At 40.6% G+C, this 20,045-nt stretch overlaps 1 protein-coding gene across 2 annotated transcripts in view; it reads right to left on the bottom strand.

Moving 5' to 3' along the window:
- ptpn9a (protein tyrosine phosphatase non-receptor type 9a) overlaps window positions 1–17,556 on the bottom strand; it is a 28,327-nt gene extending 10,771 nt beyond the window's left edge. Inside the window, exons 1-8 of one of the 2 annotated variants that reach the window (XM_024281440.2) lie at window positions 17,369–17,556; window positions 16,980–17,234; window positions 9,573–9,716; window positions 7,267–7,356; window positions 5,770–5,894; window positions 4,902–5,007; window positions 3,729–3,839; window positions 3,316–3,632 (exon numbers count right to left, since the gene is read on the bottom strand). In XM_024281440.2, the coding sequence (XP_024137208.1) occupies window positions 3,316–3,632; window positions 3,729–3,839; window positions 4,902–5,007; window positions 5,770–5,894; window positions 7,267–7,356; window positions 9,573–9,716; window positions 16,980–17,012 (926 nt within the window). In that variant the 5' untranslated portion in view covers window positions 17,013–17,234; window positions 17,369–17,556. Of the gene's footprint in view, window positions 1–3,315; window positions 3,633–3,728; window positions 3,840–4,901; window positions 5,008–5,769; window positions 5,895–7,266; window positions 7,357–9,572; window positions 9,717–16,979 lie in introns of both variants that reach the window. The other variant, XM_036212265.1, reaches the window with a different exon arrangement.
- Window positions 17,557–20,045: the final 2,489 nt, after the last annotated feature.

Below are 20,045 nucleotides of genomic sequence, written 5' to 3'. Positions count from 1 at the left end.
AGAGGGAGGTGTGACAGTATTTATCAGAACCCCTTTTCTGAGTAGGAACCATCAACATTCTATTACATGTCCGGATTGACATAGCCGGTGTAGATAGCAGACGAGCTCGGCCTGTCAGATCGGCTCGGGGGCTTGCGACTAGTGACGACGTCACACAACTGTAACAAACGAGTTGGCTAATTTGCTGTTTTTCTGTACTGAAACTGATGTTTACAATAAAGTTAATTTTTTTAAAAGAAAAAAAAAAGTGTGAAGATCTGCTCGGGCTATTATTTATAATTTTGGCATTGACAACTCCTTCACTAACGTCTGCTCTCCTCAGTGTTTGTGTAACGGAGCAGAACGTGAGCTGCATATTCTAGCGGGACTTCATCCGGTCCGTGCGACCAGAAAGAAGTTTAACATTGGCAGGATGTATTTAGAAAAAATACGTGCGAATAATTATTTTCTTTTTTTTAATGTGCGACCAACAACAAGCTAGCATGCTACTCGCTAGCACCCACTTTAGCTCAAACTTCATGCTTCCCAGCCTGATTTCTCTCTATTAAAATAACGATCATTATCCTCTGATGTTTCCTCTCGATTGGATTATTTCGTTGTCAAGGTTTTTGCGGCTGATTGCAAATATTCCTTCTCCTTTTGTGATTCTTAACGTATTTGTTCGGACCTCCTCGGTTTTTTACTCGGGAAGAATCCGTGCATTGTTATGGCGGAAGTGTCTGTGTAATTCCACGTGTCACGTGACAGTGGTCTAATGGTCCGGACCAATCACAATCTTACACGTCATCTATGCGCCAGCCCCCGAGCCGATCTGACAGGCCGAGCACATCTGCTACCTACACCGGAACCCCGCTCTGGACCTGACGACCTGGTGGGCGGGACCCTCCCCAAGGACCTCGTGATTTCCTCATTCCTGCTGACACATCTCCCTTTGAAGAAAAAGAGGCTTAGGACTGTCCATCACCCATGCATTGGGCTTTTTTGCAGTTTTTTAGGCTAATTTGGAGTTTAGTGAATATGTTAGCCTTATGCTAACTGTTTTGGCTAAATTAGACATTTTAACAGTTGATTTTGGCTCATTTACCTTTTTCTCTGTTTCTTCTAGGCTTTTTTGGAGTTTAGCTAATATTTCAGCTACATGCTAGCTGTTCTGGCTAATTTGTTTTATTGTGTTATGCAATCAAACTATTGTTCTTCTGTTTTCTTATACTTCTTATTTTCTTTCTTCCGTTCGTTTTTTGTCCGCCTGTAACTTCTGCATACTTTATCTGATTTTTGTCATTCAAGTATCAAAATGTTCAGCTGATTGAGGACATTACTGCTCTCTTCTGAAATCTCTTCTGCAACTTTTTGTTTTTCAGCAATTTAGCAAAATTGCTGCAACTTTTCCTATTGAAATGCATTGTGAAGGCTCTGCAGCAGCTCAAACTTTGTGCAGTTTTAACGTCTGCATACTTTATGCTATTTTGAAAATTCAAACATGTACTTGTTCTGCTATTTGTGGACTTTTCTGCTGTCTTTAAACAATGCTCCCTAGCTTTGTGTGCCCAGTTGGGTGCACTGGGCCGGGGGGCTGGGGGCTTGGGCTGGAGGGTGCGGGGGATGAGCGAGACGTCCTCATGTTGCCTAGATGCTGACACTCCAGCCAATAGGAGGACAGGGTGGACAGCGCCTTCAGGATTATTCCTTTGTGATCTGCTTGCTTTTCTATTTTATCTGTTTGTTTCTGTTTTTATAATTATGAGGGGCTTATCTTATTATATTATTGCATGTGTGGGGTATAGTTTTTCTTGTATTTTTATTTGTTTTATGTACAGCACTTTGAGCTGTTTTTTTTAACTGGAAAGGTGCTATAGAAATAAAATTAATTTGAATTTGAATTCTGCAATTTTTTATACTTTTTGAATTTTTTTAACTTGTTCAAATTTAAAATAACATTGAAGTCAATGGGGACAGTTCTTTCCGTGGGGGTTCTATTCACAGACGCGCGCACGCAGGCGCGAGCCAAGCTCAGGATCACATTTTGGACAAGCGGGAGCAGCGGATCGCCGCGCGGGGCAGGCTACAGGTTTGAGGCTCGGACCTTGTGAAGCTCTGATTTAACAGGAACAGTCCGCACGTCAAAAAAACGTATTCCTCGACATCAAATGTGTATTCATCCACAGACGGACCTGGTAGCTCCTCCTACACGCGGCGCGGCGACAGAAACAAATTTTTTGACAAGTCGCGAGCAGAAAATTCCCCGCGCGGGGCACGCGAATTTATTACGCGAAACGCGTTCGGTGCTTCATAGCTTCTCCTCCACCCAGCTGACTGGAGGAATGACTGAGTAAGCGAGGCACTTGGACAGCCCGCCGATGTCCCGCCTCCAGAGTCATATACCTCTCTGTGATTGGTTCGTTCAGCACTGCACACAACAACTGTCATTCATATCAGACTTGCGGGCCGCACTAACAGTAATCTGTCATATGAAGACGCGGGCCGCAAATTATCATCCCGGGGGCCGCAGATGGCCCGCGGGCCGCGAGTTTGAGACCCCTGTTCTAAATGGAGTTTAGCTAATGTTTTAGTATTATGCTAGCTGTTTTGTCAAAATTAGACCTTTTCCAATTTTTGGGCTTTTTTAGCATTTAGCTAATATTTTGCAAGCTATCAGTTTCAGTATTTCAGCCATCAGCTCTGGCATCTTCAGCAGCCACTTTCAGCTTTTAGCATTCATTCACTCTTGCATTCTTGCATTTGGTGTTTTTCTTATTTTTAGTTAATGTTATACATCTAGTTCTTTCTACTTTTTTGTAGAATGAAAATTGCTTCTCCATATTTCATTGCAGTAGTTCATATGTTTTTGATTTTGTTTTTCACACAAAATCAAAACAGCTGTGTTGTTTTCTAGGACATAGTTTCTGCAGAGCCACAGGAGCTCATTAGAAATAAAAAAAAAAAATGACCAAGAAATGCTTAATTTTATTTATAAATGTCTTCCATCCGAAAAAATTGCTAGAAAAACACACATTTTCATTAGAGCGAGTCTTTAAGGACACATTTTCTGCTTCTTCAAAACTAATTGAAATCGGTCAAAAGTTTAGCATTCTCAGTCAATGACCCGGTTTGCATTAGATGTGATGGTAAAATATTTTCTGATTTAATTGTTGTAGTACGGAAGCAAGCTAATATTATGAACTTATTGGGGTCAAATTCTGTCCTAAATTAAAATTTGTCCTTCCTGATCATATAAATTGTTGGATAACTGTGTGTCATAAAAACCATGGCAGGTGTTTTACGACAGTGGCGGCGCCTCTTCTCCTTCACACTCACTGTGCACAGTGGAACGTTCCAGGCGGCGTTTCTCTGCGCAGCGCCTCATACTCCTGGTGGATCCCGGAGCGCTGCAGCCTGCCCAGGTGCGTCAGCAGCTCCTGGGGGCGCATGGACTCCGGCCCGGGGACGTGGATGGAGGAATCCTCGATGGGGATCCCCACCAGCTCATCCACGGGGTCCACTCTGCCGTTCTGACCCGCCAGCAGCTGCTGGTTCCAGCTGTACATGTCCAAAGGCAGCAGGCCGCCGAGATGCTGGGGGAGACAGTCTCTGGGGAGGTGCTGACACAGCTCTGCCATTTTCACCATCTGAACCTGGAGACGAATCAAGCAAAAAGGGACATAAATCTATACCGAGTCATGGGAGAAGATTAGACATCCGCACAGGTCAGTCACTTCTAAAGCTCTCACCCTCTCCCTGAGTTTCTCCTTCAGAAGGAGGCTCAGCAGGTTGTAGGGAACACGGAACCAAACAGGAGCCCCAACAATCAGAACTTTCTTTAGTCTGGCAGGGAACGCCCCCTAGTGGAGAAAGAGAGAATGCATCTTTTAAAAAATCTATTTTCTGTCTCTAAAGATGACTTCAGCTGCTTCTTTTTTGTGATTAAATTCAAACAGGGTGCTCAACATGTCCATCCTGATTAGGAGTGTGGGTAGAAAACGTGTGATCAAAAATAAAAATAATTGTATCTGCCAATCTAACATCTTCTGGAACGCCTCGTTCCGCTAACATATACAGAGTTTTTCTTTCTCCTATTTTCAAAAAAGTTTGGTGACAGACTCCTAACCGTGGATCTGGCTGCTAATTAACCTTATTTTTTTTCTTGACTAACCCGAACGCAAACTAAACGTTTCTGTTGTTGGCACACCTTGCTGACAGCTATGAACACGAGTCCAATTCAACAAGCTGTTGAAAGAAAAATGATAGAGGAACTTTTTTGTAATTTTGTGATCTTAACTATTCATTAAAATGTATTAATTAAATTAAATATAAATGTCTGATTCACTTTAAATTCACTTTAAATTCAATGTTCATACTGAGTCTGAAAATATCACCTGATTGTAAAGGTGGCTCTAATACTAGTTTAAAATAAGTGGAAGATAACATCGGGGCGTTAATAACAATCAAATCAAAGATCTGGAAGGCCGGATAGAATTACCCCCTGGGCCTTGACTTTGACCCATGTGCCTTCAAACATTTTTATTATTGATTGAAGATGGTTACAGAGAACTTTAGAGACATAGCTGAAATCTAGGCGAAACGGGGTAGAAAAACCTCAAAATCTCTGTTGTTTTACAAGAAAATTATACACAAAACAATAAACCAACAGAGAGAGATCCTGGAGGAACATTTCAGATCCTAAACTTAGCTAAAAGTTAACAGGGAAGAAGATATAGTTCAGCTGCTGAGACTGAATGGAAGTTACAAAAGATAAATATCCTCATTCAAAGATTTTAAAAGTATGTGTTCCTGTGAGGCAGTTTAGCAACCTGGTAATACAAAATAAAATAAATAAAGGGACTATTTCTGCCTGGTATTTCCTGTTTACACATCCAGACCGGCCGTGTACTTTTGACTCCAACCTTCAGCAAGTTGAGGATCTTCTTGCTCAGGTCCAGCTCAAAGTTTGTGTAGTTGGAGCCCGCCATGTCGTAAATGAACACCAGGCCGTTCCTCTGCGTCTCAAAGCTGTGGAGGAAACACAAACGCAGGCGTTACACTCGACTTCTGGGAAATGATCAACCGTGAACGAGATTTATTATTATTATTATTTACTATATCTTAGTGAAGATTTAAAGACCCACTCTGATGAAAATAGTGTGTTTAGCATGTTCTTGGGACATTTTTCAGATATGGGTTACCTATTAGGCTTAAAATTACATTTCTGAACTTTTTTTAAGTTTTTAATCAAATTGTTGCGAATCAGGAGCAAAAAAAAATTGTTTGAAAAATGTAGAAACTATAGTTTTTAGTTTAAATGTAAAAACAAAATGGTTGATTTGTATGCCATATGATGTAAATATTGTGTTCCTGTTTCTATTATTGTTTTTATTACGGTTTTCATTTTGTGTTTGTTTTGATTATATCCACTTATTTAGTCATCTGTTTGTATTATATGTAATAATAAGAGTTGGGTGGGGATTTATAAGACTTCTTCTTCATCATACTCCTGTTCTTCCATAGTAGATTGTATGTATTGTACATTCTAACTGAAAAAGAACATATAAATACTGGGCGGGCTAAAATGTTTTTATTTTTAATGAAGTGCTGCTGCTGTGGAGAAACTATGTCCTAGAAAATTACATTTTTTTTTTTTAATTTTGGCTAAAAACTGCATCATGAAAATGTAAATTCCACTGGGAATGTCTTTAAAATAGATCAAAAGATGAGTGGAGAGGGACTTTAAACTCAAATAAGGATCATGTGATGAATAAAGCATCTTGTGGTCACCTTTCCACGGCTCGGTCCAGGAGGTAGAAGAGGGCCTGCAGAACCACGTGGTTGCCTGTCTTGTTGGGGTGGTGGAGTTTGGCGGTGTACAGGGCGATGGAGGCTCCTGAAGGGTCCCGCACACTCTGACAAGAAAGGATACGCCATGTACAGTTACAGGCGAGTCACCACAGGGGGGCACCTCAGCTCACATGTTCAAAACAAGTCTTTATCATGACAACTGCGTTTTCATCTGGTTTTCTGGCAACCCTCAGTTTTTCTTACAGGGTGCCAAAAACTAGCAGGTTGAAGATTGTGACCGTCGTGGGGCTTGGAGGCTCAGCAGCACGCAGCAGAACTGTGAGGTAAACTGGAAGCCTTCTCTGGCGCGAGGGCTAAAAATACACCAGACAGGATATGAAGCGCTCTCCTGCGGCTGGAGACCTCCGACGTCAGACAAAAGGATGTGCAGCATCAACGCCACTGAGGCACGTCAGTGAGGAAGGAGGAGGAAACGCAGGAGAAGCTGCGTGTTTGTTGGTAGAAAACAAAAAAAGAGGCTTTTTTCTGGTAGTAATTTGCTAAATTTATCCAGTCTAGGACACTCTCTTCTACCCTGAAGAAACTTTTATATTTTAGTCAGCCCTTTAAAGCAGAATCAACAACTTTTGTTGTTATCCACAAAATCTGGACTGCAGACTTTTTTTTAGTAATATTTTGTATTTGTGAAACAAATTGTGCTCTGAATAGTTTTTTTTTTCTTTGATTGACTGGTAATCGTCCAACAATGAGGTCTAGAACAGACCACTGATTGTATATGAGCTCTGGACTGAGTGAGTGTGACGTCACCCATAGAAAATGGCTTACTTCCGGCCCAAATAAATAGTCAGTTCTGTCGCCATTTTTTTTTTTTTACCATGTGGAGCTCACCTTGTTGGAGCCAGATGTCGTCACTAAGCAGTGATTGGTCCAAGTCGATCTGAGTCAACGTTTCTATGGCAACCAATCAGGGGTGAGCTTGTTGGAACAACACACCTCTACCATTTGAAAGCAGAATAAGGGGAATCTGTCTATCAAACATTTTGAATCTTTGAGGCATCGATTGGTCAGTTTATAACTTTAAGAGCTTACAATAAAAGAAAAGAAACAATGAAATAAATGGATTAACAAGAACAAGTTGAAAAAGTATCAGAGCAAGAATGTCTATTCTGACAAATATAAGTAATATGTCTATTTCTCAATAGGGGTCTATGGGATTTTGGCTTCTTGAAACCAGCAGCTACTTTGTCCAAACTCAAAATAGAATTGAATTGAGGAATCGAAAGAATTGAAAAAAATCGGAATCGAATCGATTTAGACTCTTGTGAATTGAATCGTTTCTGGAAATTATTATCAATACCCAGCCCTAGTTTTGACATTGTGGGCTGGACTTAGTCCCTTCCAAGTTTAGGAATGCCAATAATTTAACATTTAAGGAACGTAAAGCAGGAGCGACATGAGTCTTACTGAAGTTCTTACCAACACGGTGAACTTTCCGCTGAGCAGCTCTGAGCGCAGCGGCTCCTCCTGAGGCTGAAGTCTGACGATTCCTTCTTTAAGACGCGTTTCCTGAAGAAGACAGAGCGCAGGAGGAAAGGTCACGCTGCAGGACAACCACAGACGACCATCTCTTTGACTTGAGCTTAAATCACTCAAGATGGTTGAACCTGATTTTTCATGGATGGCTGAGTTAAGGTTTATAGGTCAGACATTTTTGAAGCTTTAAAAAAATGTTATCAAATTAAACATCTCAGGTGCTCCTGCAAAAAACAGAAAAATCTGAACTTCTTTAGTGTGTTCCGAAAATCTCAACAGAAAATGATTATCAATCATCATTCTGATCTATGATCTTCTGTGTTTTCATTTAATAAATCCCACCTGTTGCGTCAGGTGCATTTTGACTTCCTGTTTGACTGCAATCCACAACAGACTGGCGTTTGTTACTAATGTTTAAAATATTTGAGCTCTTTCAGAATAAAAGGCCACAGACCCAGTGTTCATGCTTTTCCATTATTTGAAACTGTCAGTTTTTTCTTTTGTCCCTCTGATGAATTATTGCATTTTTTAAAACACCACATTCAGTTTAATACTTAACTTCGGAATTATTCCTGAGTACTAAAGTCCAGTTTTTAAAGTGCGGCTTAATCAGTCACAAAGCAGTCACAGTGCAAAACCAACCCCCCCACCCCTCCGATCTAATTGACTGGCCTATTTTCGTAGCTTACCCCTAAAATACCCCCCAACACCCACACACACACACACTCCGGTCCACTAAAATCTGTGAGTGTAGCACTGGAAAATTTCCCTTTAGTTTGTTCCCACACACGAAAGTAGCGAACGCAGCACAAACTGAAGTGGTGGTGGGGGGGGTCAACCCTCTCGAAAGTCACATTCAAGGCGTTCATGAATGAGGCGCTTTTAGGAAGGAGAGCCGTTCATGCTCCGTGACTGAGGGGACTTCACTGTAAAGGCAGGTGGAGCCGCTCAGTTCAGCCTTTTCAGCTCATTCAAGTCTACAGTATGTGTGCATGAGTGTGCGATCATTGTTGTTTTGCTCATTTAAGCTTCCTGTATTTAAGAACTGCAGTCCTCCACTTTGTTGTAGCTGAGGTACAGCAGTGTTAGCGTAAAATTAAGGTAACCCTGGAAACATGTTTAAAACTTTAAAGATTTGTATCCAAGAGAATAGTTTTTTAATGGTAAATGGTCTATACCAGGGGTCTGCAACCTGAGGCTCTTTAACCCCTCCATTGTGGATCTCTGGTTAAGAGAAATACATTTTTTGATTTTAAAAAGTAAATAAAGTAGTTAAATAAAAAAAAATAAAAAATCACTCAACGAGGCTCTTGACTACAGTACCCATAATTCTTCAACAATCCATCATGGAGTTTGGCTTTCCAGTTTAACAAAGTCGAACTAAAACATTTTGACAGATTTTTGAGCGTAGTTAACGACAGAAAACCAATTGGAGGTCAGTAAGCACAACTAATCAAATTATGAGGCGGATTTTCTGATAAAAAATAAAAACAAGAATTTAAGTGGTTCAAAAATATAGTAAGGGTAACTTAATTAGCTTTGATTTAATTTTGGTTGGTTTGGATTACATATTTCTGTCTGAGATCCACCATAAACAATAAAATAAACCCTTTTGCTGCAATTGTTCTGCATTTGCTGCATTGAGATGTTCATATGTAAAAGAATGTGTCTTTTATTTTTTAAAGAAGTCATGTGAACCTATTCTTGCCAGTTCATATTTAGAAAAAAATAAGTTTCTCCTTATCTTTTGTTAATGCTAAAAAAACAATAATTATTTGTTTTATTTATTATAATAATAACAGTTACATAAATACAAAAGTGTTCTTTTCTTTTCTTTTCAAAAAGCTAAAGTAAGAGTTTTTGGTTCCTAATGGAGAAGCTCATTAAGGGTCAAAGGTTTCAGACCCCTGGTCTATACTTTTATGTAGTGCTTTTCTATCACGCCCAATATGTTTGATGCTTTTCAATGAAAAGTCTATGTAAACGTGAATAAATGCACGTTTCGAGCTTTCATGTTTAAAACTTTCGCGCATATGTGTCACTATGCAAGTTTTAAGTCAATTTTCGGGCTTTATTAACATGCAGCAATTGAACACACTTTGAAAGTTAAACCACTTGACCTATCAGGAACTCCGATTTGACAAGTCTGTCATACATCGTCAAAATAGCTGTGAATAAAAAAGCCTTCACATTCATCTCTGGACGTTTAGTGGTAAAACTTCATAAGAACGACCTGCTGCTGAACTCACCCTGTAACTGTGGAAGAGTTCGATGGCCCGGAGAACGTCAAACTTGCGCGCCATGAGGAATTTAATAGCCAGTTCCTTGGACAATGGAGACACGCCGTGCTGAATGGTCCACTTGTTGATTTCCTCCAGGAACTGCCTGGTGGCCTAAAAACAAACAAACAAACCCACAGACTTTAAACTTGATGAGGAAAATCAGAGGAAAATCTAAAAAAAAATCTAGAATGCTTTTGCTAAACAATCGACTGAAGCAAAAGTATCAAAGGTTGCAGTTCCTCAAAAGACCACTAGAGGATGGTTCAAAGGAAGCAATTTCCCATTGACCTACATAATGAACTGTTTTTTAATCAACTTTCAACTTGTTTGCATTTGGGCATTATTAGAAGTGTATGTTTTACTTGGCAGATGGATAGGCTAATGTCATCTACAGAAAAGGATTTATTAGTTTAAATATAAATGACTGAGTAATAGCTGCTTATTTGTCAAAAAAGTCTATGGGATATTAGCATTTCCCCTCCCCCATTTCTCTATTTGGAATGGGGGAGGGGCAATAAACTGTAAGATGTGAATAGATGTGTTGCCGTTCGTGGGGCAAAGTCAACACACAGCAGAAGATAAAATCGTGTGGTGTCATTTGAGGAAGAAGGAGCTGCTATAATAGCAGGGCTGTGCTCACTTAAGAGCTTTAAGTGCACTTTGCTGTGAAACTGTCTGTGTAGGTGTGGAGTCCTGAAATAGAACCAGTGGTTATTTGTTGGCCTGCCGAGAGGATGGCACTGACATTTGTTCAAAAAAAAAGAAGAAAAAGTGGGTTTCTAATCACAAGTAGGATGGTCAACTTGCTTTAAAGACCCACTCCAACCAAAATTGTGTTTTTAACATGTTCCTGTAGAATTTTTCTGATGTTGGAGAACAAATACAAAGAAAAGTCAAAATTGCATTTCTGAGAACTCTAATCGTTGTGAATCACAAAAAAAATGTTGATAAAGATCGAAGAAAATATGCAACTACTTCCACACACTGCGCCGTTCCGATGACGAGCAATGGGGGCGGGCTTACTCCAACAGTTCCGCCCACAGCTTAAGCCTCGCTTCCACTGAGCGGTCTGGTACAGTATGGTAAGGAGTGATACGGTACAGTCCAGTTAATTCTGGCAAGTGTTTCCACTCAGTTAAGCCTGGCTTCCTCTGCCCAGTTTGTTTTCATGGCGCATGGGTGGTGTAGACCGCTAGCGTGTCTGTAACAAGGACACGTAGGCATTTGGATCCATGCGCAAGCAGGTAAGATTTAATAACGACCAAAACTGGCAAGGGCAAAAACAGAGACGAAGTCACAAGCCAGGCAGAGGACAAAAACGTGGGACTCAAGTGACAGGCAAAGGTCAAAACACAAAAAGGCAAAAATATACAAGAACCGCTCAACTAGGAGATGCTAGGCAACACTTCGCAAGGAGTGAAGTGAAAACTGGGCATATAAATATGGAGAGACTAACGAGGATGATGAGATACAGCTGGTGAGGAGGTCAGTATTCGGTTGAGGGCTCCCTCTGGTGGTCGGAGGGAGAACTGGAAGTCCGAGCCCTGACTGTGTCATTGCGTCTTGTAGTGCGACAACTAGAAAAGCAACAACAATGGAGGTCATCCAGCAGATTGACGTTTTATTGCTTTAGTGCTGGTACATCATGTATAACAGAAATGTAATATTGTTTGAAAGGAGATTGTGCGCGGGATTGAAACTGTAAACAATCAAATGCTCAAATACTCAAAAGTTGGCTTAAATGAGCGCTACATCGGCGATTTCTAATGTCGTCATCACGTTCTGCTAATCAACAGGTGCCTACAGCGGCTCCGCCCCAACTGTTCCGTTCCACTTTTTAATGGACTTACAAAAAATGGGGGCCCCCAAGAGGTACGGTTTGGTACTGTTTAATGGGTCCATTTTAGAATGGAAACACTTGAAATACCGGACCGCTCGGTGAAAACGAGAAACTGTTCTAAAAACCAACAAAGGTATTTTTTTGGGGGGGCAAAAATCTGCATAATTATAATTAAAAAGACAACTGGGAACGCTTTTAAAATAGATCAAAAGATGATAGGAGTGAGTCTTTAAGGCGTGGTCAAGTTAAATGTCAGCTTCTTCAGCACTTTCACACTCTCCAGTCATTTCTACAGCTTTCTACCTTCCACTTTGGGGACTTGGACTCCATGCATGTGCATTTAGCCATTAGTCTATCAGGGCTTTCTGCAAGACTCTCCCCTTCCACTTCGCCTTCCTTCTCTCCCCACCTGACTAGTCAGCACTGAGTGAATCCTCAGCCGGCAATGAAAGCTCACACTTTAAACACAGGCTTCTCTGCTCTCACACACACATAAACACACACAGAGCAGTGATGAAGCATGCACGAGAGACAGGAAGTCAGGTTCTGGGAATCCACGGTTCTCTGGCAGCACAAAAAGATCCCTGACGAGCGTGGAGCCTGAAGACAGGATGCCACTGTGTCTCTGCAGGAAAGTCGCCGCTTTCAGAGGCTGGAGGGCTCGCCGCGTCTTAGTCGGTAAAGAAGCCTCGGCATTCAAGAGGGGAAGAGGGGTGTCTGCACCTGATGGGGCTGAGGCCAGTTCATCTGATTCTCTGAGAGGGTTGTATAAAAGAGCAAAGTTTACGTTCAAAAACTCCTACACAAAATGTTTATTCAATTGGATCCTATAGGGAAAGTCACCGGTCATATCAATAGGAAAAATATAAATGAACTGATAATGACTTGCTAAGAAACACGGAAACACTGCCGAACTGCTGGGAGGTGCAAATCCAACAGATTCCTTTCTCTCTTGGCCTTTTAAGGACAGACTGCCAAGTGATGACCTTCAGTTCCTGGAGAAGCCGTTCCTGTTTGGCTTTTCTGCACCAGGCCGTTTCTTTTCAGCCGCCAGGAACTGAAGTTGAAGCGGTTTGTTTTTGGAAAAGCTCAGCCGAGTCACCCAATCTAATCCTGAAGGATGCATAAATATTTGCCGGACAACTGATGTTTTTTCCCCCCATTTTACAACTCTTAGACATCTGCAAAAATATATTTTAAAAAACCCCACTTCCTGTTTACAGTTTGTTGACTCAATGTAAATGACCGGTGATTTTGAATACCAAACAGAGGAGTTTGTGGCGATCTGACACACAGCTGACATTACATAATCCTGTTAGCACTCTGACTGTCTCTACCAATGACTAACTCATTCACTTCACCACAATAAGGTCTTTTTCTCTGAGTTGGCAGGTGAAAGTTTCATTTGGGCTGCAGGAATAAAGACTAAAAACCCACTAATGCAATTGTTTCCAATGATGGTATTAATGTGGACACAAGCCCACACATGCGTACACACGTCTGACGTCTCCCAAAGGACTCTGAACAGCCAAAACGGGATGGACCCATTCGTTACGTCCAACCGTTGACCATATATGAGAACTGGACTGTGTGAGCCATCCCCTTTCTTGGGTTACAAACAGGAAGTACCTATTGGTTCTAAGAATCCAAAATCCCTTAGACTTCTCTTGAGAAATTAACAGCTATTACGTATATTTGTCAGAATAACCATTCTTAATTTGTTAACTTTTTAAACACATTGCTAATTTTATTTTTGGGGGGATAAGCTACTATAGTGCTAGTTGTTCAAGTTATAAACTAGCCAATCAGATCCCTCAATAAAATTACATGGTGGTCTCACATTAAACATTCGACACGTTTGATAAATAGATTGTCTTGAGCCCGCTTTCAAATGTTAGGGGTGTAGTATTCCAATAAGCTCCCTCCTGATTGGCAAGAGTGGTTGCCATAGAAACGTTGACTCAGACTGGCTTGGTCTAATCGCTGCTTAGTGATGATGTCTGGTTCCATCGTGGCAGCTACCATTTCCAAAAAAATGGTGACTGAATTGACTTTATTTGGTTGGAGCCAGAAGTAAGATATTTTCTTCCGGTTACTTACTACTTACTACACTCACACGGTTCAGTTCTCATCAAGTCGATGTGTCCGACTAGACAAGGTTACAAGACTGGTTGATTGGCGAGACAAACTAAAGTGCAACTTTGAGTTCTTCCACTAGTCTATCTGCCTGCCAATGAAAATATACACTTCTAATAATGCCCAAATTCAAACTTTCCTGAATCAAACTAGTTGACTAAAAAAAACAATTAGTTATGAATAAAGAATAAGCAACAAACATTCAGAGTCCTATGGAAAATTGCTCCCTTTGAACCAAACCCTAGTGGTCTTTTGAGGAACTGCAACATTTGATAATTTTGTGTTTGCTACAAACATTGACTGTATATGAGAACTGGACTGAACCAGTGTGACATCACCCAAAGAAAATGACCTGCTTCTGGTTCCAGCCAAATGAAGTCTATTCAGTCGCCATGTTGGAACCAGAGGTCTTCAGTTAGCTATGATTGGTCCTTCCTGTCATTCCAAGCTAACATTTCTATGGCAACCACTGTCTCCAGTCTGGAGTAAGCATGTCAGAAGGCCACACCCCCACTACTGAAAGGGGATTTGGGAGAATCTGTCAAAGGTCACCTACTTTTATAGAGACATCTGATCTGCCAGTTTAAAACTTAAATTACTTGTGCTACAGCAAAAACATCATGAAAAAAAAAATTGAATTTAGACAAACATGTTAGAGAGATGTAGCAGAGCAAGAATGGTTTTACTGACAAATATAATGACTGAGTAGTAGGGTAGTTTGTTTCACAACATCAGTCCGTGGGATTTAGGCTTTTTTGCACCGGGAGTTACTTCCTATTTGGAACATGAGGGGGGTCATCCAGTCTGGCTCTCAAATATACTCAATCCTTTAAACCCAGAAACAGACAGCTAGAATTGGGGTAATAACAATAATAGTGCTAGCAGTTATAACCATGAGATTAATGTTCCTTTGTTACCGCGAGGATATATTCCATAAATAACCATCAAGAGGTAAGATCTGCAAAGTTGGATTACAGATGTTTCGCTGTTTTAACTACACACACACTTTTCTCAGACAAACATTAAAACTTTCACGCGTTTCTCTCTTGCTTAAACTCTCAACGTTCTAACCTTTATAGAAAAATAAGTCCAGTATTATAGAATGAAAACAAAGATCTGATCGCGATCGAAGACTTATGTAACTTTAGTCAACTGCTCGTGCCAGGTCTCTGTAGAAGACATGGCACGGAAGAGAATGATTGACAAGATCAATAGCCAATCAGGTCGCATAACACAGTGTGCTGTTGAAAAAGAAAATCAAAGCAACAAAGTTGCACTTAAAATAATCCATGAAATAGTGAGACTATGAAAGGTGAACAGTAATTAAGCGAAGGTAGACTATTTACTACCAAGGTAAATATCGTTTTAAAGCATAAAGCATTTCACCTTTTAGAATAAATACCATCCATTCCTTCTCATTTGTGAGTCATATTTATGTGCCCTAAACTAAGAAGTGTCACCTTGAAAACCACCTACATTTTAGCCACCCACACCCATAATGCTCAGCTCAAACCCCCACTACCTTCTATGTGAGTGCCACACATCCAACTAGTTACAACATATAAAAAGCATGAATTTTGCCTGATGAAGTGTAGCGTCATTAGAGGGGAGTACAGGCAAATGTGTTTTCTTCAAAGCTGTTGAAACATACGCATCCGTTTTAATCACTAGCTCTTCCGCACCACGTCTGTCTCAAATTATATCCAGAGGCCTGGGTGAGGTAGAGCCGACTACACCTTGATCCTGCACACGAGGCTACTCCTGCTCTTCGTCACTGAGGGACTGGCGGCTCCCTTCAACACCGCCTCTACAGGATCAATTAGATTACAGATGCCACGCTGATCCATTTACAAATGTGGGACAGCTGCTGCCAAATGGCTTCACCCAGTCCCATTTGGCACGAGTCAATACCAAAACAGGAAGTCGATCGCGTCACCGTCTCCCTATTGCCCACTTTCTCCAACTCCACCACTTCCTAGGAGTAGACACAACATACACACACACACATGCTCTCTGAGCACATGATAGACACACTCTCGGTTACCCTTCCCCCATGTCTAGTGGAAATACTTTTAACAGCTGCATTTAGAATGAAGTTCCACTACAACAGTACAGTCACAGGGGAGCCAGGCTGCTACACACACAATCCAACCAAACACCACCACTACCCTCGCTTCCCTCCCTCCCTCCCCAGGCTGTGGATGTAATAAGGGCGTCCGGTACTGAAGCAGGGGCCCTCCCCGGCTCACACAGGAAATGGAATAGGCAGATAAGGCACTTTCTGCTGGCCAGATGATGAGGAGTCAGCAGGAAGAGTAGGCACAAAGAAGATACTGCAAACATTTCAGAGAACACCTGGGGAAAACGAATGACGTTTAACTCCATGAACACCTGGGACAGGTGCCGACATGCACCAGCAGGAGACATTTCAATAAATTATATTAAACTAGTCAAGCATAATGCTAAAAATGTGCTTTTATTGCAAGAACATTCTCTATTTTATCGGAATGTTTGAAACTGGCTAATTCTAGCTTTTAAAACTATTTTTAATTGTGGGTTTTATGAAACTGCACTGTCCAATTTAAATAAACTATTATTAGTGCCTCTGAGATAACTGCTAACAATATTTATACGGAAGTAAATGGAGTGGTAAGCTATTAAAATATGGTTTGGGAGATGCTAACCCTTTTTCCCATGATTCCCTTTTATTTAAGACCATTAAGAAAATGACTCCCAAATAATCAGTTTTATCTAATCAATACTTGACTCTAGCTTAGCTCAAGATTTTACTGGGATCGCTTCAGTTCTGATTTACACGAAAACATGTAACTTTTAAAATATTTTCCCGAAAACCAACGGTTTTCTCAATGACTCAAGGAGAAAACTTGACAGAACTCGCTTTTCGGTTTGTGTATAACTGCGGTGTAATACATGTGACGCAATAATATAGTATTATTTAATCATTGTACATATCCAATTTAGGGGAAAATAACGTATATTAATGCGTCACAGCCACCATAACTCTACAGGCTTTCTTCAAGTTTCAAGTGTAAACATTTGAAGTGACCCTAATGTGAGTCCGCCGTGACTCTTCCTCCATTAATGTTTTCCGGCCGTGTCACTCTCTATGACTCCGACTTAACTGTCCTCATCCGCGGCGCTGGCTCCACACCTCGTTACAGAGACGCCGGACAGGAACCGTCAGTGGTGCAACCCGAGCGATAATGCGCCAGAAATCGATACAATGTTTCCGCTTCGCTCTCGGGGCTTTTTTTCTCCTCTCCCAGCAACAAAGCCACTATTGCGCAGCACCATCGTGACTCGCACGCAAACTCCACACAGATGGAAAAAAAGATCCCTCCAGGTTAATTTCCTACGAAAACGTTGCGGAGGCCTACCTGTTCCTCCTCCGCCGATAAAGTAGCTGCCATGATTCCCGTCAGCTCTCCGATGACCTCTTCTACAGCCTCGTCCTTCTCATAAAGTGGGAGATGTCTGTGCGCGCGTGCTTGCTCCTCGTGTCACAGTCGAGGTTTAGGGCTCCTCCACAGCCGACGACATCTGCGTGGAACCTCTTCCCCCCGAAAATGTGTTGCTGCTATCCACGCAGGCCAATTAGCACGAATCAGCATCCAAACTAGAGATGAGAGCCGCTGATGTGTCAGATTTCACCGAGGAGGAGGAAGGAGGAGGAGAAAAAAATGAAAAAACAGGGCTGAAAGCTGGGGGTTTGCTTCAACACGGGGATAATAACTGGCTTTGAACCAATGAAACACGGCTCACCCACCTAGCCTGACAGGAATTAGAGGGCTGCAGCCACCCGCTGGCTCCTCCATGCCACGAATCGCAAGTTTTCGCCTCTGAACGTCGCCTTTATGCTGCGCGAGAGGCTTTCTGCTTCCCTCTTTCCGCGTGTTGCTGTTCCCCCTGCCGGTTCAAAACGGAATTTTACAAGAGACCCTGCCTCCATTCATAAAAATAGAAGAAGACATGGAAAAAAAGAACTGCTGGTGGCAGGCAGTCAGCTAGCTACAAACACATGTTTGAAATCAGTATAAAGTAAAATTTAAATTTATGAACAGACAAATAGAAGTTAAACATAATTATCCTCCACCTATGATGTTAATTGAACAAGGCTAATGTTTGTCACTGGAGCCATTTTAAATTTTAAGCTTGATTAGCATAACATATTTTGTGTGTTTTTCTTGTTAAACCACTAATATAGAGCTCATTTCTTTTTCTCCACATAGAAAGTAAACTAGCTTTAAACTCGTTTTTTTTGTCCACCAAACTAACAGGTTAAATAAAATTCATTCATAATGTTGTGATGCTAACGAGTAAGCTAGCTTTCTTAGTAACAGATAACTAGCGTGAAACAAGCACGAAGATGCTTTTACATTAGATTAAGCTACACTCAGGAAACATTTCCACTATTTTTTGTCTTAAAATTAATCCTGAAAACACCATAACCCAACCTTCTTCTTTTTGACAACAAAAGCTCCAGGTAAGCTAATGCTTTGACTAATATTAGGATAGGCATATCTTCTGCTGACTTTGTTTTGAATTAGTTTACAGGTTATTGCTGTCCACAGATAGTGTAACATGTAGGCGCCTGACTAGCATTTTTTTAAAAGTAAAGAAACAGCTGCAAAAATCCCAGCTGAGCTGTGGCTCCACCTTAAAACAAACTGCATCCACTGCTGATTCGTGCTGAGAAACAGCTTTGCCCCATCACTGTCTAGAAACATATTTCTTGAGCAAATTGATCATTTTAAGATGTCATAATGATAATGCTTTAACACCAGAGCTTTAGCTTTGTTGATATTCTTTTGACTCCTGTAACTCTTTAATCGTTAACACAACTTCCTGAAGCTGTAAAAAGCACCCTTTGCTCTGATATGCAACACGCTACGTTACATACACAATAGGCATGTGATGCGTTGTCAAGAACGTACTAAACAGGCCTTCATGAATGCACTATTAGCATATTATGTTAACACTGGACTGTCGCTACCCGATACTAGCGTTTACACTCACAGTCGAAGAAAGGCTTGGTGCAAAATGTCGAAGCTATGCAAATCTCATGAATCTTGCTCCAAGCCTTTTCTTTTACAGCTCTATTCCGACATATGAAAGACTACGTGACATGTAATTCCAGCTGGGCACAAATTGCAATTATAAATTCCACCTTCATGACCAATTTTCAAACAATTGGCACTTCTATGAATTGAAAAAAGACTCTACCCATGTGTATGGAGAGAAAATAGACTCACTCCGATTTGTGGGAGCGTAATTCTTGATTTGTGTGTGCGTAATTTAGGATTTGTGCATAACTGTGGATTTTTTGTGTGCGTAATTCTTGACTTGTAACTCATATACTACGCTTTGTGCATAAGTAAAAACAATTTACACATACACAAATTAAAATGACAACAGCTTGAAACTAGTAATTATGCATGCAAATCTTTAAAGATTACGCACGAATTGCCTCTTACGTACACACGAAACTTCAGTTACGCACAGTTCTATGGTAAGACTCTTTTTAAGTTTCACCAATACGTCCATGTGTGATGCGTTTAAATGCTACCAGAATGCACATTCCTCAGAGTTTTCTTATCAGATGTTTTGAACTTAGATTATTAATAATATTCGGTGAAACTTGACATTGACTTGCTTGAACTGATATTCCCGATAATTAATAGAAAATAAAATTCAAAATAAGCGTTTTTAAAACACTAATCCTTTTAAAAATAATATTTTCCAGAAAAGAGTGCTTTCTCTCTGAAGCAGCTCCCCTGACAGCGCCTCTGACACGGGGATAACAAGAAGTGCTGGACCCTTCTAAACACCTGCAGATCGTACTGGAATTAAGTTATGGAAAGTATTAGTGCTTTTAAAGGGATAAGTGTTTTTAAAACGCTTATTTAAACTTTTTTATATTAATTATCAGGAATATCTGTTTAAGAAGGTGGGAAAATGTCAAGTTTTAGTGGATATTATTCACAATCGAAGTTTTCTTATCAAAGAAAACTCTGATGAACAAGAATTCTCGTAGCATTTAAACGCATCACTGACGGACGAATTTGTGAGATGTGAAAAGAGTCTCAACATAGATCCGTGCGTAACTGAAGCTTCGTGTGTGCATAAGAGACGATTCATGCGTAATTTTTAAAGATTTACATTTGTAAATAGTTTCAAGCTGTTGTAGTTTTAATTTGTGCATGTGTAAATTGTATTTTGTATTCTTTTAATTTCGTTTTTTTTTTTACTTATGTTATTATATGAGTTACAAATCAAGAATACACACGCACAAACTCAAAGTTATGCACAAATCAAGAATACGCAAGCACAAATCCTAATTTACGCACAAATAAAGGTTTACAAACTCTCAAATCAGAGTGAGTCTATTTTCTCTCCATAAATACGTCACTACCAAAGCTGAGATCATAAGTCAAAGTTCAATC

This window comes from Oryzias melastigma, linkage group LG6, assembly GCF_002922805.2.
Source record: "Oryzias melastigma strain HK-1 linkage group LG6, ASM292280v2, whole genome shotgun sequence".
Lineage (NCBI taxonomy): Eukaryota > Metazoa > Chordata > Actinopteri > Beloniformes > Adrianichthyidae > Oryzias > Oryzias melastigma.
The sequence above is the reverse complement of the archived record's forward strand: the minus strand, read 5'-3'. Positions and strand labels throughout refer to the sequence as shown.